The following is a 25,280-nucleotide window of genomic DNA, read 5'->3' as shown; positions in this document are numbered from 1 at the left end:
ATTGGCCCAGCGTCGTCCAGGGTAGGGGAGGGAATGGCCGGCAGGGATGTAGCTCAGTTGGTAGAGCATGGCGTTTGCAACGCCAGGGTTGTGGGTTCGATTCCCATGGGGGGCCAGTATGATAAATATATCTATTCACTAACTGTAAGTCGCTCTGGATAAGAGCGTCTGCTAAATGACTAAAAAAAAAAAAAAAAAAAAAAAAAGATTGAGGGTGATTGAGTATCTATATTTACAATTCCCAGCAGGAAGATCAAGGTAATTGTGGGTGTATTTTTATAATCAAAAGTTTGAAAGTGAGGGTTTAGAGTAGGAAGAGAGAGTGAATGTAGTGACACTAGTGGTGATAAATGGAAGTACAAGTAAAGAGTTCAAAGCTTTGGGGAAACTAGATGAAGTAACAATAAGGACATCAACACTTCAGTATATTAAAACAACAGTGAGAAGCAATTTAACTCTTTCAACATTGATAGTTATTAAAGCCATAAATATATCGCATTTGATTATAAGGGAACCAATAGCTCCAGCACCAATTTTAGGGGGAAAAAGACTGTTATTAGGGTTAGGATGGGGACGTTCCTCCCACATGGAGAGATAATTATGGAGAAGAAGTATTGTTATCAGGACCAGAAGTAGAAGCTGTTGCACCTAGTCAAAGGAGGTATAGTTTGTACAACGATATGAAGTGGAAGAGGGTTATGAGTGATTGTTCATTTATTTTGCGTAATGTTACAGAGAAAGATCAGGGAGAATATATGTGTACTTATCTAGTGCAAGCATTAACATTTGTTCCGGTTAAGAATTATTGGTTAAAAGGCTATGTAATTCGTAAAGTGACGCTTATAATGGAAGATTTGAAATCTGTTGAAGCTTCCACAGTCACCGAAGGAGTTCAGGAGAAGTATATTACAGTAGTCACTCCAACAGTAAATAATACACAGAGGATATCGGTAGCTTTCCCACTAGAAGTAGTTAAGGGTGTTAATACATCAACTAAATCAACTACTTTAATGGTAACTTTGAAAGGGATTAATGGTACGACGGCAGTAACAAATGTAGGAAGTATGACACAGACACAAACAACGACTTTTCTGAAATGATATGGATGGAGAGTGCTGTCAATGGTAGTAAGGATAGGGTTAAAATAGGAGAGCAGATAGTGGTAGAGAACAATATAGATTCATCTGAAATAGTGAAGGATACTATCATGGAGGTACAGGATGAGTTCTTTGATTTTAATGACAGACAAGGAGAGGTATCTGATCAGTACCGCTCGTTAGGGAAGAGAGAAACTAAATGGAAGGCATATGGGTTTGATTCTTCTGTTGTGAAAATTAAAGATGGATGGGCAGGTAGGAATCTTTGGTTCCAGCAGCTAGCTCATTCTGTAAGATCAGTGAGGAATCTTGAGGGTCCATGTCTGTTGAGAATTCCAGCACCAGACACGTGGGGTTCCATTTTAGAGACGGTCGCTCGACCTCTATCAAGTATGTGTCAGTCTTATGCTTTGTCATGGCTATTGTATCAGCAACAATCAGTAACAGATAAAATAATGTCGTTGTCAAAACATTTGTTTAAGCCTAGGTTTAAGTGTTCTTGGTTAAATGGTTAAATGAACCCTATGTGAATTTGTTAGATGGGAAGGAAAATCAGGTAACAGCGAACCCTGAAGCATTGGAGGTGAAACCAGTGAGGGCTAAAAGTTGTTTTTGTTCTAATAAAACATATGATGTAAGGGGTATGTTTATGGGAATATCAGATTGTGATGATTATATGATGACTTTGGGTAAGCATGACCTTAAGGGTAGTAATGAGAAATATAATGTTACTTTTTATGTTCCAGTTAGTAAGAAGAGCAGGACTTTGATGGTGAAAGATTAGCTTTTGCCTGGCAATGTGACTATTGGGAATTTTAGAGATATTTGGAGGGTTTGTGGTGATAAAGCGTATATATTCTTACCCTATGGATGGACAGGATGTTGTTACATGTCAACGTTGAAGCTTCCATATGAGGCTTTTACCATTAAAAGAGGGGTAGCACCGGACACAGATAAATCTGAATCTAGGTTTGGAAATAGGGTGAAAAGAGACATGGCGACATTTCATAGTCTGGGAAGCCTATCATTGGAGGATAAGTCTAAGAGAGAAGGGGGGACTTTTTCCATGGTATGGTGTACATTTTTGGCAGATCATATTGATAATATTAGCTATACTTTGATTTCAGATAGTTATAGATGCATTGAAGAATATAAGGAATGCATTTGGTAGATCTGAAGGAGCTGGATGGTCAGCGAAGTCTTGGTTGCAAGATCAGTTAGGCCCAGTGGGAGCAGTGATGGATTAGATTTTAATGGCAGTTTTGATAGCACTGTGTGTGATGTTTTTCTTTTGTAATTTGTTACTGACCTTTGAGAAAGCTATGATATTGAGATAGGTTGGAGTAGTGATGCCTGGAGACAACACTCAGATGCCGTTGTTGACTGTTCCTGATCTGGATGAAGAGGGACAAGTGGGACTGGATGGAGTATTGATGGATAAATATCCTTTTTGATTATTTGATCATTTTTCATTTTTTTTTCAATATTAGTGTGATTTTAGTATGATGTTATGAATCAAAGGGGGGAAATAGGATGATGTGATTCATACATCATTTATATATAATTTTTATATTCTTAGTTGATATTGATGTTTAATTTAAAAGTGTTGTTTTGCAAAAGATACTGTTTGGTCTTTTCTTTTCTTCCAGAAGCATTTGGGGGAATATGTAGAGATTGAAATACTCAAACAAGGACAATATGAAGGAAAAATATGAAAGGACAATGACTGGAGGAGATGGAACAAGGAAGGTGTGGAAAGGTTCCCATTCCATCATCGAAGATGCATTGGAAGTCGAGACTACGGGGGAGATGAAGTGTAGTGGACTACATTCCAGTGTCTGCAATGAAATATAGACATATTTGCATGTGTAATACATAATGTGTGTCATATTCTTAGGTATTACTTTTTGTAGAATGATATTTGATGTTATTGGATACATGTGGGGATCTTAGATGTTTTTGTTTATTTCGTGAATGCTTAGGGACAGGGAGTCTAGGCAGGGATAGAGATCCACGGTAGGGTCCGATGGGTCGACCAGCCTTGGTGTGGATATTTTTTGGATAGTATTTTGTTTGCAGGGGCTTACATGTGTATTTAATTGCATCATAGTTTCAAATGCATTGATAAAGATTTATGAGTTTATCTGGAGTACCTAGGTGGTTGCCTGGGGCAGAGGGACCGTGAGAGAATTTTACTGTCTTGATTGATGGATGGATATTTGGAACGAAGGCTGCCAGACAGGTTTTTCGCTCTCACACTCCATAAAGATTTGTTCATATTTCATAGTAATGTATTCACACTCCATAAAGATTTGTTCATATTTCATAGTAATGTATTCACACTTCATAAACATTTATTCATATTTCATAGAAAGGTATTTACACTCCAGAGGGAAATGTTTTTGGGTTTAATGTTAAAGATACTCAATAAGATAAATTGTTACTTGTCATAATCCTATTCTGTTTGTTTTCGAGACTTTTAGTTAGTCTCGAAGGGGGGATATGTAGTGTATTAAGATTATGACTTTCTTAATGGTTTTAAGTGGAACCTTTGAGGATGTTTATTTTAGTATCAAGAGGGAATGTTTTAGTGTAACGCCACATACAACAGACAGGAAGTGTGTGTTGTAGACAGGGGATTGGACAGTAGAGGGAGCCACCCATATCTTGGGAAGATTATATATACTGGGTAAGAACGACGAAGAGGTTAGAGCGGCCATTGCAATCTGGGACGCCGTTCTCCGGGTGATCTTGACACCTGTAACCTCATGCTGAAATCTTGTGATATGAATAAAACTTATGATCAAAGGTTCAGTATGAGCGGACTCCTTTGTTACAGCAATGACTAGCAACATTTTACTCGACACTACAAGTGCTTACGAATGAAACAGGAAAGTCAAGTGATTCGTGTACTTCATACTTAATTCATAACAAGATGTGCGTGTGTCTCGTTAAATTGCCTGTTTGTGACATTGGTGTCGTGTCTTTGGCAAATAGCATTGATAAAAATTGATAAATGCAAAGGGAAGTAGCCTAAATAAATGTTATAATTATTGGCTATAATTATAATCATTGTTTTGCTATGGCTCGTATTTCACAGTTCTGCTTAGTAGCCTAATGCGTGGCTAATTAAATATGTCTTATTCAATAGGCCTATAGTTCTGAGAAAAAGTTATTAGGCTATACCCACTGGGCACAGACATCAATTTAATGTCTATTCCATGTTGGTTTCATTGAACTGACGTGGAAACCACGTTGAGTCAACTAGTGTGTGCTCAGTGGGTACTTTTAAGCCACATTATTTGCGGTCATTTGTTTCGTTTGGTTATTCTCTCTTGAGAATGATTAGTGTCCCTAAATAGTGTGAATAATGCGGAAGCACCGTGCGCGGCACATGACCGAGGCATGCAGGTTAAGCCACTATAACTGTGGCCCACAGATGAGACCCTCTGGCTGAGAACAAGGAGCAGATAGATTAGGGCTGATGAATGAAGATCTACCGCCTCTATCTGCAACACAACGATACGGTTACGAGCGGATTGAAATGCTAATGTACAGCAGTGTGTTTCGGGTGGGCAGTCTGGCAGAATGAGATTGCTGCCTGGCACGGCAGTCAGTGGGCACCGTTTGATTTCGTGAGTTTATCATAGGGGCTAAATTATTAATGGGGCGTTAGAGGGCAACATTTGATTAGATTGAGGGTGAAGTGTGTTGTGCGATGGGTAGTTAGGCTAGAATGGGGGAGAGGAGAGTGCTTTAAAAGAGGCCCTTCAAGCACTGGTCCTGGGCCAGTTCTGCCTCTCAGCTGGTTGTGGATGGCTGAAGTTGTAATTCAGCTCCAAGCTGATTTTGGAGCAGTGCTCAGAGGTATTTCTGTTTGAGATATGACTGGGGCAAAACTGCCATTCTGAGAATGAAACGTTATTTAATTGTGAATTTGTGGAGTTGGATTTAAGGGTGTCGTATATGAAGATTATGACGTTGTTAATGTTTTTAAGTGGAACCAGAGAGGACGTTTATTTTAGTGTCAGAGGGAATGGTTTTAATGTGACACCCCGGAAAGGACAGAGAAGTCTGTGTGTTGTAGACAGGGGATTGGACAGTAGAGGGAGCCACCCCTATCTTGGGAAGATTATATATACTGGGTAAAAAGCGAAGAAGAGGTTAGAGCGACCATTGCAATCTGGGAAGTCGCTCTCCGGGTGGTCATGACATCCGTCACTTATGCTGGAATCTTGTGATATGAATAAACTTATGATCAAAGGTTCAGTATGAGCAGACTCCTTTGTTTATCAGCAATAATTGCCAGCATTTACTCGATACTACAAATGGCGTCACGAAAAGGGAAGGACTGCATCTCTTTGTTCCATTCATTGCCGCCAAGCTAACTCGTTCTGAAGTCATGGCCAGATAAGGGTGAGTTTTTTTTTTCCTCACCGCTTTGGGAGTTTGTTAGTTTGGATGCTATTTGAGTGTGTACTGGAGAGATGTACCGTTAGGACCGATGTGCTTAGTGTTGCTTTATTGCTGAGAACTGGGGGTCTGGCTAATCATTATAAAACATTTTGCACTGGTAAACAGCGCAAAAGGGGGGAGAGCCTATAGATTGGCTATAGAGATATGTTGCTTGAATAGGAAGTCAAGAACGATCGATGGAAGTGAATAAGGCCAAGATATGTATACAAGTTAGGACATTGTGGATTTGATAAGACCCCAGGGGGGCGACCTCTCGGGTGGGCCATAAATCCTAATAACGCATTCGGTGTGATTAGGTGTGTTCTGGGAACTCGGGTTTGGAATATACATTCTATTGATGTTACCTCTCAGCTGGTGGTTGACGAAGCATTTGTCTGAAGTAACCTCTCATAGAATATCCAAAACTCACGGCAGCCTAAAGTTAAAAACAAAGAAAAAGTAATTTAAGGCGCAATGTCGGGTACATTGTTTTCATGCTACATGGTGCATACAGGCTAATGCTAAATGCTAATGCTAAATGCTAATATGCTGCATGCTAACATGTGACCTTAGAGGTCCACTGCGATGGAATAAAGCCTCTTAAATTATGTTTGTGTGTGTGTGGAATTCAGGTTCTATGTTTTGTGAGCGCTGTTAAATGTTGTTTGACTATGAGGGGAAAACGGAGGTACAGCAGGACTGTTAACTGTCTGTTTGGGTTGGGGAGACAGCTGAGAAGCTGCCGTCCACGGTGAAATCGTATGGTTAAATGTAATGCACATGCGTGTGATTTTACTAAACTACAACACGTGTGATTTTACTAAACTACAACACGTTTGATTTTACTACACTAGATTATGACACGTGTGAGTTTACGGCACTAGATTATGACACGTTTGATTTTACGGCACTACACTACAACACAAGGGATTTTACTAAAACTACAACAAGGGGGATTTTGGGTAAATGGGTCATACTTCTGTTATGCTGCGGGGGGAGACAGAGACACAGACAAGGGAACAAAGAGGAGAGATTTTAACACGAATGGAATCTTCTAGTTGTTACATCGGCTGTTGGTTAAAGATGAAACTGTTTTTGTGACCTATTGAATTGATAAATGAGAGAGAGATGTTGACGGATTAAAAATAAAAATAAGTAAATAAATAAATAAAAGAAAAATGTTATTGAGCTATTTGAATGCGATTCCTGAGTTGATTCTTAGAGCGAATGTGACTGGAGGAATATTGAATGCTGGAAATAACTCAGTGAATGTATAAACTTTAAATTCTTGTCTGTTTCTATGCTCTTTTGTCATATGAGAGGAACGATAGGACGAGAGGAGAGAGAGAGAGAGAAAGAGAGGAGGGGCTGGCGTGTACGTCACGTGACAAGGATCGAGTCAAAAAGGTTTTGGTACTGTTCTGTTTACAAAATCTTCCCCTACAGGATATTTGATGTTATGACAATTTCACAGAGGCTTGGCAAATACTGATTCATTAAAAATTTGCATTTTGGAGTTTCTGTGCATCACTTGGGTTGATTGGAGTTGTGTTGGGAATCGAGTACTGACATTATTCTGTAAAATTAAGATAATTGGGTGCTTATCAAGCAAGGGGGTTTATGGGTATTGTAGTGATTGTAGGGTTAGAGGGCTTTGTTTTTAGGATTGCTGTGAAGTTGACTACTTGCATTTACTTTCCTGATGGGTTGTGGTAAGATAGCCACTAATTGATAAATTGGTAAGATAGGATATAGAAATAAAAAATTGGTTTTAATTCTTCATAATTTTTAATTGATTTTTTAATAGATTTTTTATTTTAATTAAAAATATTTTTTGAATAAAATATTTAATTGAATTTTTTAAATATTCATATTTTTGTTGATTGATTAATCCGTCAACATCTCTGGTTTATATTAATAATTAAAGGGGGGAAGCCATAGGCTATATAGTCTAAAATAAAATAATTCACAATAAAGGAATATAAAAGGGTTGTTACAATGGGGAAAAACAACATCAAGGCTATAAAGGTAATTACACCTGTTGATATAGTACAAAATAGTAATCCTTTAACTAAAGTATTGCTAGGTTATCCGGCAAATGAAACAAAAGTTGCCCTTCATTCTCAAACAAAAACTGATGAAAGATTCCAGCGATAAGATAAACAAAGGTATAGAGAAAAGGCTAAAGGAAGAGAAGGCGACAGAAAAACTAATGGCAGAAGTTAGTACACCTTTCTCACACACGGATTCAGCAAAAAGACACCCACCTTATGAGAAGGAAGTAGAGCTTAGGGATGTTTATCCTCAGCTTCCAGTGATCATCCAGGAGGGTGATTATTGCATCAGAGATGAAGATGAACGAATAATAGATAGAGGACAAGCAGAAACGACAATAAAAATGCATCCAAAACTCCAGAAGTAAGAAAAACCGAGATGTCTGGAAACTAAGAGAAGAATACAGTGAGGCCAAGGAAAAAGGCCACTAGTAAGAAGATGATGGAAGATGATATTTCGAGGACAGAACTTAGAATATAAGCTGTTGAAGAATCCTGATATGCCAACAACAAGAAAGAACAGGACGAAGAAACTCTCAAAAAACTCAATCATACAACTGGTGGAGAAGGAGAAGAGAAGCTTTGGTTATGAAGAATCAGAGTGAACCAAATCAACAATCACTGCTACAGCTTCAACTGAACAAGGTCAAATGCAATTGTACCAGCCACCAAGGAAGGTAACAGTTGTTTCATATCCACAGCCAGTTTCTGGACAGACACAGAGTTGGAGAGGAAGAGGACGAGAAGGCTTAGAAGGAGGAGGAAGATTTCAGCTACACTTCCAGCAATCTCCAGAAGACTGTTATAATTATGGACAGGTTGGTCACTTTACCTGTTAATGCAATGCGCCAGGAGGAAACAACAGAGGAAATTTCTGAGGAAGATAAAGGAGCAAGTGAAGATCACCTGTTCTCTAGGTGAACCCTTCAAGGATTCTAGAGTGCCTAGAAGATACGAAGGGGGGTGTCAGCTGATAGCACCGATTAGAGAAGAAGTGAAAATAAAAAGGACTATGAGAAGTGATGGTGAATAGTGGAAAAGCTTTTATCTGTGTTGGGCCTAAAGAGGTTAAACATCTCACTATGTAAAATTAACTAATTAGGATAGGATTTGAGGTAGTAAAACAGTTGATTACTCTTAAGGAACCAATTGAGCTCTGCTATAAAAATCAAAGAGAAATTAAAATAGACATACTAATATTAGAACATATACCTATTGCATTGTTGGGAAGAGAGGCATTGTGTAAATTGAACTGTACAATAAGATGTACACTAGACGGCTGTCTGGTAGAAGATTTTAAAAAGTAGTGTTTTTGGGAATCATATTTGCTTAGGAAAATAATATCATAGGAAGGATGATAATTTATTAGACTGCCTATTAGACAATCTGTCTGAAAAATAAAGTTAAAAGGGGTGACTGTTATTCTTGGTTACATTCCTACACCAAGGGATTTCAGACTAGGCTAAAATATGTTTAGTCATTTGCCAAGTCTGTGTGTAAAGAAGTCAGAAGCAGGTGGGGACTTCCCAATCACATATTCAAAAAATTAGTGGTAAAGGATTTTGTGAATAAATCAGTGGAAAAAGGTTTTTAAAGGTTAGGAGAAAAGATTAGATTAAAAAAGTTAGGAGAACTAGGGTTGAAGGAACTCTAAGACCGTAAGCTAAGTTTCAAAGTTAGTAGTAAGAGAGAGAGAACAGTGGTGAAGGACATTTTAGAGTTTAGTGGGAAGATAGATATGGTAGGAGTTTAGATCTGTTAGGAGCAGATGCATTGAGAAAGTATGCGTTGCTGAATGATAAGAGAAGATTGAGGGTGATTGAGTATCTATACTTACAGTTCCCAGCAGGAAGATCAAGGTAATTGTAGGTGTATTTTTTATAATCAAAAGTTTGAAAGTCAGGGATTAGAGGTAGGACTGAGAGTAAAAAAACAAAGTGACACTAGTGGTGATAGAGGGAAATACAAGTAAGGAGTTAAAAGTCTTAGGGAAAATAGATGAAGTAACAATAATGACATTAACACTTCAGTATATTAAAACAACAGTGAGAAGCAATTTAACTCTTTCAACATTGATAGTTATTAAAGCCATAAATATATCGCATTTGATTATAAGGGAACCAATAGCTCCAGCACCAATTTTAGGGGGAAAAAGACTGTTATTAGGGTTAGGATGGGGACGTTCCTCCCACATGGAGAGATAATTATGGAGAAGAAGTATTGTTATCAGGACCAGAAGTAGAAGCTGTTGCACCTAGTCAAAGGAGGTATAGTTTGTACAACGATATGAAGTGGAAGAGGGTTATGAGTGATTGTTCATTTATTTTGCGTAATGTTACAGAGAAAGATCAGGGAGAATATATGTGTACTTATCTAGTGCAAGCATTAAAATTTGTTCCGGTTAAGAATTATTGGTTAAAAGGCTATGTAATTCGTAAAGTGACGCTTATAATGGAAGATTTGAAATCTGTTGAAGCTTCCACAGTCACCGAAGGAGTTCAGGAGGAGTATATTACAGTAGTCACTCCAACAGTAAATAATACACAGAGGATATCGGTAGCTTTCCCACTAGAAGTAGTTAAGGGTGTTAATACATCAACTAAATCAACTACTTTAATGGTAACTTTGAAAGGGATTAATGGTACGACGGCAGTAACAAATGTAGGAAGTATGACACAGACACAAACAACGACTTTTCTGAAATGATACGGATGGAGAGTGCTGTCAATGGTAGTAAGGATAGGGTTAAAATAGGAGAGCAGATAGTGGTAGAGAAGAATATAGATTCATCTGAAATAGTGAAGGATACTATCATGGAGGTATAGGATGAGGTCTTTGATTTTAATGACAGACAAGGAGAGGTATCTGATCAGTACCACTCGTTAGGGAAGAGAGAAACTAAATGGAAGGCATATGGTTTGATTCTTCTGTTGTGAAAATTAAAGATGGATGTGCAGGTAGGCATCTTTGGTTCCAGCAGCTAGCTCATTCTGTAAGATCAGTGAGGAATCTTGAGGGTCCATGTCTGTTGAGAATTCCAGCACCAAACATTTTAGAGACGGTCGCTCGACCTCTATCAAGTATGTGTCAGTCTTATGCTTTGTCATGGCTGTTGTATCAGCAACAATCAGTAACAGATAAAATAATGTCGTTGTCAAAACATTTGTTTAAGCCTAGGTTTAAGTGTTCTTGGTTAAATGAATTACCCTATGTGAATTTGTTAGATGGGAAGGAAAATCAGGTAACAGCGAACCCTGAAGCATTGGAGGTGAAACCAGTGAGGGCTAAAAGTTGTTTTTGTTCTAATAAAACATATGATGTAAGGGGTATGTTTATGGGAATATCAGATTGTGATGATTATATGATGACTTTGGGTAAGCATGACCTTAAGGGTAGTAATGAGAAATATAATGTTACTTTTTATGTACCAGTTAGTAAGAAGAGCAGGACTTTGATGGTTAAAAGATTAGCTTTTGCCTGGCAATGTGACTATTGGGAATTTTAGAGATATTTGGAGGGTTTGTGGTGATAAAGCGTATATATTCTTACCCTATGGATGGACAGGATGTTGTTACATGTCAACGTTGAAGCTTCCATATGAGGTTTCTACCATTAAAAGAGGGGTAGCACCGGACACAGATAAATCTGAATCTAGGTTTGGAAGTAGGGTGAAAAGGGACATGGCGACATTTCATAGTCTTGAAGTCTATCATTGGAGGATAAGTCTAAGAGAGAAGGGGGGACTTTTTCCATGGTATGGTGTAACATTTTTGGCAGATCATATTGATAATATTAGCTATACTTTGATTCCAGATAGTTCAGATAGTATCACTATGCGTTGAAGAATATAAGGGATGCGTTTGGTAGATCTGAAGGAGCTGGATGGTCAGCGAAGACTTGGTTGCAAGATCAGTTAGGCCCAGTAGGAGCAGTGATGGATTAGATTTTAATGGCAGTTTTGATAGCACTGTGTGTGATGTTTGTAATTTGTTACTGACCTTTGAGAAAGCTATGATATTGAGATAGGTTGGAGTAGTGATGCCTGGAGACAACACTCAGATGCCGTTGTTGACTATTCCTGATCTGGATGAAGAGGGACAAGTGGGACTGGATGGAGTATTGATGATAAATATCGTTTTAGATTTTTTGTTCATTTTTCAATTTTTTTTTCAATATTAGTGTGATTTTAGTATGCTGTTATGAATCAAAGGGGGGAAGTGTATGAATGAATCACATTATCCTATTTCATTATTCTATCATTTATAGTGATTCATATATCATTTTATATATCATTTTTATATTCTTAGTTGATATTGATGTTTAATTTGAAAATGTTGTTTTGCAAAAGATACTGTTTGGTCTTTTCTTTTCATCCAGAAGCATTTCTGGGGAATATGTGGAGATTGAAATACTCAAACAAGGACAATATGAAGGGACAATATGAAAGGACAATGACTGGAGGAGATGGAACAAGGAAGGTGTGGAAAGATTCCGATTCCATCATCAACGATGCATTGGAAGAAGAGACTACGGGGGAGATGAAGTGTAGTGGACTACATTCCAGTGTCTGCAATGAAATATAGACATATTTGCATGTGTAATACATAATTTGTGTCATATTCTTAGGTATTAATTTTTGTAGAAGGATATTTGATGTTATTGAATACATGTGGGGATCTTAGATGTTTTTGTTTATTTCGTGAATGCTTAGGGACAGGGAGTCTAGGCAGGGATAGAGATTCACTATAGGGTCCGATGGGTTGACCAGCCTTAGAGTGGACATTTTTTGGATAGTATTTTGTTTGCAGGGGCTTACATGTGTATTTAATTGCATCATAGTTTCAAATGCATTGATAAAGATTTATGAATTCATCGGGAGTACCTAGGTGGTTGCCTGGGGCAGAGGGACCGTGAGAGAATTTTACTGTCTTGATTGATGGATGGATTTGGAACGAAGGTTGCCAGACAGTTTTTCGCTCTCACACTCCATAAAGATTTGTTCATATTTCATAGTAATGTATTCACACTTCATAAACATTTATTCATATTTCATAGAAGGGTATTTACACTCCAGAGGGAAATGTTTTTGGTTTAATGTTAAAGATACTCAATAAGATAAATTGTTACTTGTCATAATCCTATTCTGTTTGTTTTCGAGACTGTTTAGTCTCGAAGGGGGGAATGTCGTATATGAAGATTATGACTATTCTAGAGGAACAAAGAGGGGATGTTTATCTTAGTTCAAAAGTAGCCATTTGTAGGGTGACGCCCCAGGGGAGACAGGTGATTGGACAGCAGAGGGAGCAACCCATATTTTTGCATTGTTTATAAGTATATGCTGGAGGGAGAGGGGGTTAGAGCGACCATTGCAATCTGGGGCGTCGCTCTCCGGGTGGGCATGACACCTGTAACTCATGCTGAAATCTTGTGATATGAATAAACTTATGATCAAAGGTTCAGTATGAGCAGACTCCTTTGTTTATCAGCAATGAGCACCAGCAGCGACACGATAGACTACAGTTACCAATCTGTCTCTATCTGCCCTGCCCCTACAGCCTCTCTCCTCTCCTCTCTCAGATTCTCATGATGCTCTACACATTTTCCCTCTGTCCTTATTTCTTCATCTCTCTCTCTCTCTCTCTCTCTCTCTCTCTCTCTCTCTCTCTCTCTCTCTCTCTCTCTCTCTCTCTCTCTCTCTCTCTCTCTCTCTCTCTCTCTCTCTCTCTCTCTCTCTCTCTCTCTCTCTCTCTCTCTCTCTCTCTCTCTCTCTCTCTCTCTCTCTCTCTCTCTCTCTCTCTCTCTCTCTCTCTCTCTCTCTCTCTCTCTCTCTCTCTCTCTCTCTCTCTCTCTCTCTCATCTAGGGAATCTTAAGTTGAGCCAGATGTCTCCAGAGTTGCCCCCCACCACTGAGGGGGGAGCCGCCCTGCCCCACTTGTTTGTGTGTGTTCTCTGTGTCAGTGATTACAAAGAGGTTATGGTATAGGTAGTGAATGTGTGTGTGACTGATTAAAATATGCAGGATGTGATATATCTATCTACAGTTGAAGTCGGAAGTTTACATACACCTTAGCCAAATACATTTAAACTCAGTTTTTCACAATTCCTGACATTTAATCCTAGTAAGAATTCCCTGTGTTAGGTCAGTTAGGATCACCACTTTATTTTAAGAATGTGAAATGTCAGAATAATAGTAGAGAGAATGATTTATTTCAGCTTTTATTTATTTCATCACATTCCCAGTGGCAGTGGCGGCTCCTGAAAAAATTCTCAGGGGGGGCAATTTTTCTGATGATTTAGGTGACCTACACACATTTTAAAAAAGATATGTCCAGCAACAACATGAAGACAGGGGCAGCATATAAGTCAATACCAGAAGCATTTATTGACTGATCTCAAAAGTGTTGGCTTACCAGGGTTGGTGGAGCCCTCAGTTTCATCTTTGCCTCGCAAAGCTAACTCAAACACTCCGCAAAACTTCACACACTGGATTAGCCGGCTGAGGTTGTGGCGGTTCTTGCTAATGTCGTAGTAAATATATTTGTTATAGTGAATATGGAATATGATATGTTGAGTAAAATGTTGTGCTAAGATCTATTTAGGTCAGGAGCTGGTTATAAGTTCTGTTCCTATCCAATAACAATGGACAAAAGGGTCCTATCTTGTCAGCCAAGGACAACACCCACGCCATAGGCCTCTCAGTTCTTCCAACTCACGAGTTCTTGCTCTGAGGACACACACACACACACACAAACACACACACACACACATCATCACTGTTAAACACACACACACACACACACACACACACACACACATCATCACTGTTAAACACACACACACACACACACACACACACAAAAATCCCCTCTCTTAGGCTGAACATTTGAAGACAGAGAACCCGACTCAGAGCCAATGCAACAGTGACAGTAGCCTGGAGGGGACCTCGCCCAACTCATCAGGACCAATCAGAAGATCAGAACTACTAGATTCAACCTACTTCATTTATTGCATAAAATGTCTGCACACAATGTTTCGGGGCTCTCTTCAGATAATAATAATAATAATAATAATAATAATATGCCATTTAGCAGACGCTTTTATCCAAAGCGACTTACAGTCATGCGTGCATACATTTTTGTGTATGGGTGGTCCCGGGGATCGAACCCACTACCTTGGCGTTACAAGCGCCGTGCTCTACCAGCTGAGCTACAGAAAGTGGATACTCATGGATGCGCATCGCAATTGTCAAATGTCAACACAATTGGAGACACCACGTCATTTTTGGAGACATGTTATTGACAGTAAACTATTGTAGATGCGACTGCTAACTAAATAAAACATTTTAGCTGGCTAGCTAATCATCTTAGCTAAATGTGGGGCAAACAATTCAGTTATTTACCGTTAATTTGAGGGATTGGGGTGAAAGAAATCGAGTTACATAGTGATACTTTACGATATACTGTATTGACAATATCGCAATATTTTAGCGCTAGTTGGCTGTACCTGCACCAAAACACCATTATTGTTCCTTCATAGCTTGTTCTCAATCTTTTCACATTGGGAGCCAATTTGTTTTCAGCACTTTTATTTCCATGACTGATCAAAACTCGTTCTCATGGCTTTCTGATCCCTCTGCAACAGACATATGGTGCGCAATAAAATCACAGTATCGAATCGCAATACGTATAGAATCATGAGACTCGCAATGCATATATCTTATCGTGAGGTTCCTGGCAATTCCCAGCCCAAGTTCATTTGCCACAACAAATCTCTTCGCTAGCAAACGCAATGTCTTCTCCAAAACGGCAATGTGTCTCCAGCAATGTTTACTTTTTTGACGTTCTATGGCATCTCCACTTTCCAAGCATATATGACCACATGTAATATTTTGGTAAGTGATGCAAATAGTGAACTATGTAGGGCCAGGATGTAAAATATATGTAGCTGCAGCAATTTCTCTTATCTGATATGGTAAGTAATGGGGCTTAATGTATAGCTCCCTAAGAGTTTGACGAACGGGTCCGTGCACGCGATTCCAGATATCTTTACCTCTGAATAAACTGCCTTTATTATACCATATCCACCCTGTCCAAAGTCTCTACTTGGTCTCAGTTCTCCAGTAAACTTGTGATTATCAACACTAACCTCATCGTTGTGGCGGCGGACAGCTAGCCTGTATCCCTCATCCAGTTGAGTGGCAATGTTCTTTTTTCGTTAGTACCAATTTTTGGAAAATCCTCGGGTGTAGGACTTTCCGCCTTTAGTAGAAACCTGTTGAATTATTAAATTTGGTCTGGGAGGTCCTAATTGTTTCGTTGCCAATTTATCTTGATTTGTTCGCCGACAAAAAGGAACTTCTTTCAAAGACACAATCGAGTTGCACTGAAGGCTAGCCATTTTTACAGTAGTAGTGAATTGATTGAGGCTGCTACCCGGTCTTTTCTTAGTTACGTTCATGGTTACGTTACGTATGACGAAAGCGCGTAAGTGCAAGCCCTCAGACACCCATAGAGATTGTATTGAAAGCTCTGAAATTTGAAAAAAATAGATTTTACATGGGAGTCTATGACAGACTTCTGGGCGATTTTCAACCTGACTGAAATCGCCCAAAAAGGGGGGGTGGCCATTTGAAGCACGACTTTAGCCTGATTGGACATTTAGTGGCAGATCAGACCAGACACGTCTAGATTACAACACTGATAACTACTGTTGCCGTGATATAATTGATTAGAAAAAAAATCCCTTCCTTTTCCCGTTTGGCAGTGCGTCGCCCATATCGCCCTATTGAACACACCGCCCCTGCCCAGTGGGTCAGAAGTTTACATACACTCAATTAGTATTTGGTAGCATTGCCTTTAAATTGTTTAACTTGGGTCAAACGTTTCGGGTAGCCTTCCACAAGCTTCCCACAATAAGTTGGGTGAATTTTGGCCCATTCCTCCTGACAGAGCTGGTGTAATTGAGTCAGATTTGTAGGCCTCCTTGCTCGCACACACTTTTTCAATTCTGCCCACAAATTTTCTATAGGATTGAGGTCAGGGCTTTGTGATGGCCACTCCAATACATTGACTTTGTTGTCCTTAAGCCATTTTGCCACAACTTTGGAAGTATGCTTGGGGTCATTGTCCATTTGGAAGACCCATTTGCGACCAAGCTTTTACATTTACATCATTTAGCAGACGCGCTTATCCAGAGCGACTTACAAATTGGTGCATACAACTTATGATAGCCAGTGGGACAACCACCTTTTTTAAATCTTTTTTTTTTATGGGGGGTGGGGGAAGAAGGATTACTTTATACTATTCCAGGTATTCCTTAAAGACGTAGGGTTTCAAGTGTCTCCGGAAGGTGGTCAGTGACTCCGCTGTCCTTGCGTCTTGGGGGAGCATGTTCCACCATTGGGGTGCCAGAGCAGCGAATAGCTTTGACTGGGCTGAGCGGGAACTGTGCTTCCGTAGCGGTAGGGGAGCTAGCAGGCCAGAGGTGGATGAACGTAGTGCCCTCGTTTGGGTGTAGGGTCTGATCAGAGCCTGAAGGTAAGGAGGTGCCGTTCCCCTCACTGCTCCGTAGGCAAGCACCATGGTCTTGTAGTAGATGCGAGCCTCAACTGGAAGCCAGTGGAGTGTGCGGAGGAGTGGGGTGACATGAGAGAACTTGGGAAGGTTGAACACCAGACGGGCTGCAGCGTTCTGGATAAGTTGTAGGGGCTTAATGGCACAGGCAGGGAGCCCAGCCAACAGCGAGTTGCAGTAATCGGGGCGGCAGGTAGCTTAGTGGTTAAGAGCGTTGTGCCAGTAACCGAAAGGTTGCTGGTTCTAATCCCCGAGCCAACTAGGTGAAAAATCTGTCGATGTGCCCTTGAGCAAGGCACTTAACCCTAATTGCTCCTGTAAGTCGCTCTGGATAAGAGCGTCTGCTAAATGACTAAAATGTAAAAATGTAAATGTAATCCAGACGGGAGATGACAAGTGCCTGGATTAGGACCTGTGCCACTTTCTGTGTAAGGTAGGGTCGTACTCTGCGAATGTTGAAGAGCATAAACCTGCAGGATCGGGTCACCGCTTTGATGTTAGCGGAGAACGACAGGGTGTTGTCCAGGGTCACGCCAAGGTTCTTTGCACTCTGGGAGGAGGACACAATGGAGTTGTCAACCGTGATGGCGAGATCATGGAGCGGGCAGTCCTTCCCCGGGAGGAAGAGCAGCTCCGTCTTGCCGAGGTTCAGCTTGAGGTGGTGATCCGACATCCACACTGATATGTCTGCCAGACATGCAGAGATGCGATTCGCCACCTGGTTATCAGAAGGGGGAAAGGAGAAAATTAATTGTGTGTCGTCTGCGTAGCAATGATAGGAGAGACCATGTGAGGATATGACAGAGCCAAGTGACTTGGTGTATAGAGAGAATAGGAGAGGGCCTAGAACTGTGCCCTGGGGGACACCAGTGGTGAGAGCACGTGGTGCGGAGACAGATTCTCCCCACACCACCTGGTAGGAGCGACCTGTCAGGTAGGACGCAATCCAAGAGTGAGCAGCGCCGGAGATGCCCAACTCGGAGAGGGTGGAGAGGAGGATCTGATGGTTCACAGTATCAAAGGCAGCGGATAGGTCTAGAAGGATAAGAGCAGAGGAGAGAGAGTTAGCTTTAGTTGTGCGGAGAGCCTCCGTGACACAGAGAAGAGCAGTCTCAGTTGAATGACCAGTCTTGAAACCTGACTTGTTTGGATCAAGAAGGTCATTCTGAGAGAGATAGCAGGAGAGTTGGCTAGAGACGGCACGCTCAAGAGTTTTGGAGAGAAAAGAAAGAAGGGATACTGGTCTGTAGTTGTTGACATCGGAGGGATCGAGTGTAGGTTTTTTGAGGAGGGGTGCAACTCTCGCTCTCTTGAAGACGGAAGGGACATGGCCAGCGATCAAGGATGAGTTGATGAGCGAGGTGAGATAAGGGAGAAGGTCTCCGGAAATGATCTGGAGAAGAGAGGAGGGGATAGGGTCAAGTGGGCAGGTTGTTGGGCAAGTCGCAAGATTTCATCTGGAGAGAGAGGGGAGAAAGAAGTCAAAGCATAGGGTAGGGCAGTGTGAGCAGGACCAGCGGTGTCATTTGACTTAATAAATGAGGATTGGATGTCGTCAACCTTCTTTTCAAAATGGTTGACGAAGTCATCCACAGAGAGGAAGGAGGGAGGGGGAGGAGGAGGAGGATTCAGCAGGGAGGAGAAGGTGGCAAAGAGCTTCCTAGGGTTAAAAGTGGCTTTAGCAGCAGAAACAGAGGAAGAGAATGTAGAGAGGAGGGAGTGAAAAGATGACAGGTCCGCAGGGAGTCTAGTTTTCCTCCATTTCCGCTCGGCTGCCCGGAGCCCTCTTCTGTGAGCTTGCTATGAGTCATCAAGCCACGGAGAAGGAGGGGAGGACCGAGCCAGCCGGGAGGATAGGGGACATAGAGAGTCAAAAGATGCAGAAAGGGAGGAGAGGAGGGTTGAGGAGGCAGAATCAGGAGATCGGAGGGAGAAGGATTTAGCAGAGGGAAGATATGATAAGATGGAAGAGGAGAGAGTAGCGGGAGAGAGAGAGCAAAGGTTGCAACGGCACATTACCATCTGAGTAGGGGCAGAGTGAGTAGTGTTGGAGGAGAGCGAGAGAGAAAAGGATACAAAGTAGTGGTCGGAGACTTGGAGGGGAGTTGCAGTGAGATTAGTAGAAGAACAGCATCTAGTAAAGATGAGGTCAAGCGTATTGCCTGCCTTGTGAGTAGGGGGGGGACGGTGAGAGGGTGAGGTCAAAATAGGAAAGGAGTGAAAAGAAGGAGGCAGAGAGAAATGAGTCAAAGGCAGACGTAGGGAGGTTAAAGTCACCCAGAACTGTGAGGGGTGAGCCATCCTCAGGAAAGGAACTTATCAAGGCGTCAAGCTCATTGATGAACTCTCCAAGGGAACCTGTAGGGTGATAAATGACAAGGATGTTAAGCTTGAATGGGCTAGTGACTGTGACAGCATGGAATTCAAATGAGGAGATAGACAGATAGGTCAGGGGAAAATGAGAGAATGTCCACTTGGGAGAGATGAGGATTCCTGTGCCACCGCCGCGCTGACCAGATGCTCTCGGGGTATACGAGAACACATGGTCAGACGAGGAAAGAGCAGTAGGAGTAGCAGTGTTTTCTGTGGTAATCCATGTTTCCGTCAGCGCCAAGAAGTCGAGGGACTGGAGGGTAGCATAGGCTGAGATAAACTCTGCCTTGTTGGCCGCAGAACGGCAATTCCAGAGGCTGCCGGAGACCTGGAACTCCACGTGGGTCGTGCGCGCAGGGACCACCAGATTAGAGTGGCAGCAGCCACGCGGTGTGAAGCGTTTGTATGGCCTGTGCAGAGAGGAGAGAACAGGGATAGACAGACTCATAGTTGACAGGCTACAGAAAAAGGCTACAATAATGCAAAGGAGATTGGAATAAAATGAACTAAACATCTGGGAAAGCGAGAGAGCGGGGCCTCCCTCACTTACGTTTCACTGAAACACTCAAATATAACCCTCCCAACTTCCACTTTAGAAATTATAATTGTTGTAAACTACAGCGGTTCAATGTTTTCTAGGAATAGACTCTAACTTAGTTTATTCAGCTAGCTAACTTGGTACAGTATTCTTCCGTGAAAACCGTCCAGGGCACCGAATACTATGACGCCATAGCCAACTAGCATGCCAGCCTCCAATAACACAGTTTAGCACCAATACTCGGTTACAACAAACCACCAGTGTGTTAACACGCCAAACAGATCATTTGTGTCCGTGTCTAACGTTGTGTAAAGTTTTGGGTTAGTTTTGACAGTTTGAGTGAGTACGTCATCAACTTAATCAGCCAGTTAGTTAGCTAGAATAGTTAGCATACTAGCTAGCCATTGCTCTCTGATTTAACTTGCTGACTGATGTCTTGAGATGTTGCTTCAAGATATCCACATTACATTTACATTTTTACATTTTAGTCATTTAGCAGACGCTCTTATCCAGAGCGACTTACAGGAGCAATTAGGGTTAAGTGCCTTGCTCAAGGGCACATTAACGTCATTTAGCAGACGCTCTTAGCCAGAGCGACTCACAAATTGGTGCGTTCACCCTATAGCCAGTGGGATAACCACTTTACAATTTTGGGGGGGGGGGGGGGACACCATCCCAACCGTGAAGCACGAGGGTGGCAGCATCTTGCTGTGGGGGTGCTTTGCTGCACATAATTCTCCTTCCTCATGATGTCATCTATTTTGTGAAGTTCACCAGTCCCTCCTGCAGCAAAGCACCCCCACAGCAAGATGCTGCCACCCTCGTGCTTCACGGTTGGGATGGTGTTCTTCGGCTTGCAAGCGTTCCCCTTTTTCCTCCAAACATAACGATGGTCATTATGAACAAACAGTTCTATTTTTGTTTCCTCAGACCAGAGGATATTTCTCCAAAAAGTACGATCTTTGTCCCCATGTGCAGTTGCAAACCGTAGTCTGGCTTTTTTATGGCAGTTTTGGAGCATTGGCTTCTTCCTTGCTGAGCGGCCTTTCAGGTTATGTTGATATAGAACTCGTTTTACTGTGGATATAGATACTTTTGTACCTGTTTCCTCCAGGTCCTTTGCTGTTGTTCTGGGATTGATTTGCACTTTTCGCACCAAAGTACGTTAACCTCTAGGAGACAGAACGCGTCTCCTTCCTGAGCAGTATGACAGCTGCATGGTCCCATGGTGTTTATACTTGCGTACTATTGTTTGTACAGATGAACGTGGTACCTTCAGGCATTTCGGAATTGCTCCCAAATATGAACCAGACTTGTGGAGGTCTACAATTCTTTTTATGAGGCCTTGGCTAATTTCTTTTTATTTTCCCATGATGTCAAGCAAAGAGGCACTGAGTTTGAAGGTAGGCCTTAAAATACATCCACAGGTACACCTCCAATTGACTCAAATTATGTCAATTAGCCTATCAGAGGCTTCTAAAGCCATTACATAATTTTCTGGAATTTTCCAAGCTGTTTAAAGGCACAGTCAATTTAGTGTATGTAAACTTCTGACCCACTGGAATTGTGATACAGTGAATTATAAGTGAAATAATCTATCCGTATACAATTGTTGGAAAAATTACTTGTGTCATGCACAAAGTAGATGTCCTAACTGACTTGCCAAAACTATAGTTTGTTAACAAAAAATTTGTGGAGTGGTTGAAAAACGAGTTTTAATGACTCCAACCTAATTGTATGTAAACTTCCGACTTCAACTGTATCTATATGTATACAGTGGCTTGCGAAAATATTCACCCCCATTTGGCATTTTTCCTATTTTGTTGCCTTTCAACCTGGAATTAAAATGGATTTTTTGGGGGTTTGTATCATATGATTTACACAACATGCCTACCACTTTGAAGATGCAACATATTTTTTATTGTGAAACAAACAAGAAATAAGACAAAAAAACAGAATTTGAGCGTGCATAACTATTCACCCCACCAAAGTCAATACTTTGTAGAGCCACCTTTTGCAGAAATTACAGCTGCAAGTCTCTTGTGCTATGTCTCTATAAGCTTGGCACATCTAGCCACTGGGAATTTTGCCCATTCTTCAAGGCAAAACTGCTCCAGCTCCTTCAAGTTGGATGGGTTCCGCTGGTGTACAGCAATCTTTAAGTCATACCACAGATTCTCAATTTGATTGAGGTCTGGGCTTTGACCTGGCCATTCCAAGACATTTAAATGTTTCCCCTTAAACCACTTGAGTGTTGCTTTAGCAGTATGCTTAGGGTCATTGTCCTGCTGGAAGGTGAACCTCCGTCCCAGTCTAAAATCTCTGGAAGACTGAAACAGGTTTTTATTTTATTTATTTTTTATTTATTTAACCTTTATTTAACCAGGTAAGCCAGTTGAGAACAAGTTCTCATTTACAACTGGTTTCCCTCAAGAATTTCCCTGTATTTATCGCCATCCATCATTCCTTCAATTCTGACCAGTTTCCCAGTCCCTGCCGATGAAAAACATCCCCACAGCATGATGCTGCCACCACCATGCTTCACTGTGGGGATGGTGTTCTCGGGGTGATGAGAGGTGTTGGGTTTGTGCCAGACATAGCGTTTTCCTTGATGGCCAAAAAGCTCAATTTTAGTCTCATCTGACCAGAGTACCTTCTTCCATGTGTTTGGGGAGTCTCCCACATGGTTTTTGGAAAACACCAAACGTGTTTGCTTATTTTTTTCTTCAAGCAATGGCTTTTTTCTGGCCACTCTTCCGTAAAGCCCAGCTCTGTGGAGTGTACGGCATAAAGTGGTCCTATGGACAGATACTCCAATCTCCGCTGTGGAGCTTTGCAGCTCCTTCAGGGTTATCTATGGTGTCTTTGATGCCTCTCTGATTAATGCCCTCCTTGCCTGGTCTGTGAGTTTTGGTGAGCGGCCCTCTCTTGGCAGGTTTTACAGTTAGTGAGTGCATACATTTTCATACTGACACTCCTCTACCCATACAAGAATCATAGGTGAGTTAAACAACGCACCATTCCTCTGTGGGCTGGAGGAGGCTGTGGATGGCTACTTTTCAGCTTGGAGGGTCATAATGGCAAGACAATAACTTCTCCACAACTTTATCCCTGACCTGTTTGGAGAGCTCCTTGGTCTTCATGGTGCCGCTTGCTTGGTGGTGCCCCTTGCTTAGTGGTGTTGCAGACTCTGGGGCCTTTCAGAACGGGTGTATATTTACTGAGATCATGTGACACCTAGATTGCACACAGGTGGACTTTATTTAACTAATTAGGTGACTTCTGAAGGTAATTGGTTGCACCAGATCTTATTTAGGGGCTTCATAGCAAAGGGGGTGAATACATATGCACGCACCACTTTTCCATTATTTATTGTTTTATGTAAATGCAATGTTATAGAGGGGTCAAGACATATTTTTTGTGATTTCACTTGTTTTTGGGAAACTTACCCCAAACAGCAAATCACTTCCAAAAAACACGAAAAAAGGCTTAAAAAACACCCAAATACATCCTTTTAGAAACTGAAAAGCTCTCAGTATAGTGATGCAGGTTTTTAGATGTTGTAGACATGAAAGTTTCATTCCAAACTTTATCCGTAACATTATATTCCATTTTGTTGCGACTCGAGCGATACCGCTCCGTCCATTCTACAGGCAACTGCCAAAATAAAGGAAACACATGAGTAAATGAGGGATACAAGGTATAATGAAAGCATAAGTAAGTTCGAGACACTTGTAGAACCTATGCCAAGGCACATTGAAGCTGTTCTGGCAGCTCGTGGTGGCCCAACGGCCTGTTAAGACACTTTATGTTGGTGTTTCCTTTATTTTGGCAGTTACATGTAGCAGCAGTCTTAACTGAGAATGGAACTGCTGGATAGGGGAAACGGCTCAAGTCGCACAAAATGGAATATAACATTGCGGAATTACACAATTTCATGTGTACAACATCTAAAGACCTGCATCACTATACTGAGAGTGTTTCCGTTTCTAAAAGGACGTATATGGGTGTTTTTGGAGCCTTTGTTCATGTTATTTCAGGGCCCCTGTACTGCACAACGAGGATGAGGAAGTGATTTGCTGTTTGGGGTAAGTTTCCCAAAAACAACTGAAATCACAAAAAAGGTGTCTGGACCCTTCTATAACATGCCATTTACTTCAAAAATAGATTTGGTTGTAAAAAGATAACTTCTCCTTTAACCCTGTCTGTCTCTCCAGTGAGTGTTAATGTGTGTATTAACCCTTTCTCTCTCTCCAGGCCCAAGCCCATGACTCACCAGCTGTCCAGTCCTGATTTCCATGGTGAGGAGAAGAGCGAGCAGGTGACCAGCATTGGCCAAATCAAACCGGAACTCTACAGACTGCGTGGGGGCGACCAGGGGGAGGGGAAAACGGGGGACAATTGCAGCAAGATCAGATTCCTCCTGCGCTACACCTTTAAGTGAGTGAACCGATTCACTTAAGTAATCCTCTTCACACCTCGGTCTGAGTGCACTATGTTAAATATACATTAAATGAAGGCTTAGACAGAGGATCAACAACTGCTCTGTCATCACAGCTGAGTTAAGGTACTTGGCCTAGATATTCTATAATTGCAGTGTTACTTTATTTTTATTTATTTTTTTACTTATCACACAGTGGACAGTTTTATCACCCATATACACTACCGGTCAAAAGTTTTAGAACACCTACTCATTCAATGGTTTTTCTTTATTTTTACTATTTTCTACATTGTAGAATAATAGTGAAGACATCAAAAATATGAAATAACACATATGGAATCATGTAATAACCAAAAAAGTGTTAAACAAATCAAAATACATTTTATATTTGAGATTCTTCAAATAGCCACCCTTTGCCTTGATGACCGCTTTGCACACTCTTGGCATTCTCTCAACCAGCTTCACCTGGAATGCTTTTCCAACAGTCTTGGAGTTCCCACATATGCTGAGCACTTGTTGGCTGCTTTTCCTTTGCTCTGCGGTCCGACTTATCCCAAACCATCTCAATTTGGTTGAGGTAGGGGGATTGTGGAGGCCAGGTCATCTGATGCAGCACTGCATCACTCTCCTTCTTGGTAAAATAGCCCTTACACAGCCTGGAGGTGTGTTGGGTCATTGTCCTGTTGAAACACAAATTATAGTCCCACTAAGCCCAAACCAGAAGGGATGGCGTATCGCTGCAGAATGCTG

General features: G+C 41.3%; 2 protein-coding genes across 2 annotated transcripts in view; both read left to right on the top strand.

Annotated features, from left to right (window-relative positions):
- Window positions 1-25,280, top strand: part of LOC311149340 (mediator of RNA polymerase II transcription subunit 25-like) — a gene marked incomplete at its 5' end in the record, with an annotated part of 100,679 nt that overhangs the window by 29,040 nt on the left and 46,359 nt on the right. The gene's annotated exons all lie outside the window — the stretch shown is intronic.
- LOC311139484 (synaptotagmin-C-like) overlaps window positions 1-25,280 on the top strand; it is a gene marked incomplete at both ends in the record, with an annotated part of 61,166 nt that overhangs the window by 3,571 nt on the left and 32,315 nt on the right. The window contains one exon of the mRNA XM_084174367.1: window positions 24,347-24,529. Within this exon, the coding sequence (XP_084030493.1) occupies window positions 24,347-24,529 (183 nt within the window). The remainder of the gene's footprint in view (window positions 1-24,346; window positions 24,530-25,280) is intronic.

This window comes from Coregonus lavaretus (genome assembly GCF_964263955.1).
Source record: "Coregonus lavaretus genome assembly, chromosome: 2".
In the NCBI taxonomy this organism is placed as follows: Eukaryota; Metazoa; Chordata; class Actinopteri; order Salmoniformes; family Salmonidae; genus Coregonus; species Coregonus lavaretus.
The sequence above is the reverse complement of the archived record's forward strand: the minus strand, read 5'-3'. Positions and strand labels throughout refer to the sequence as shown.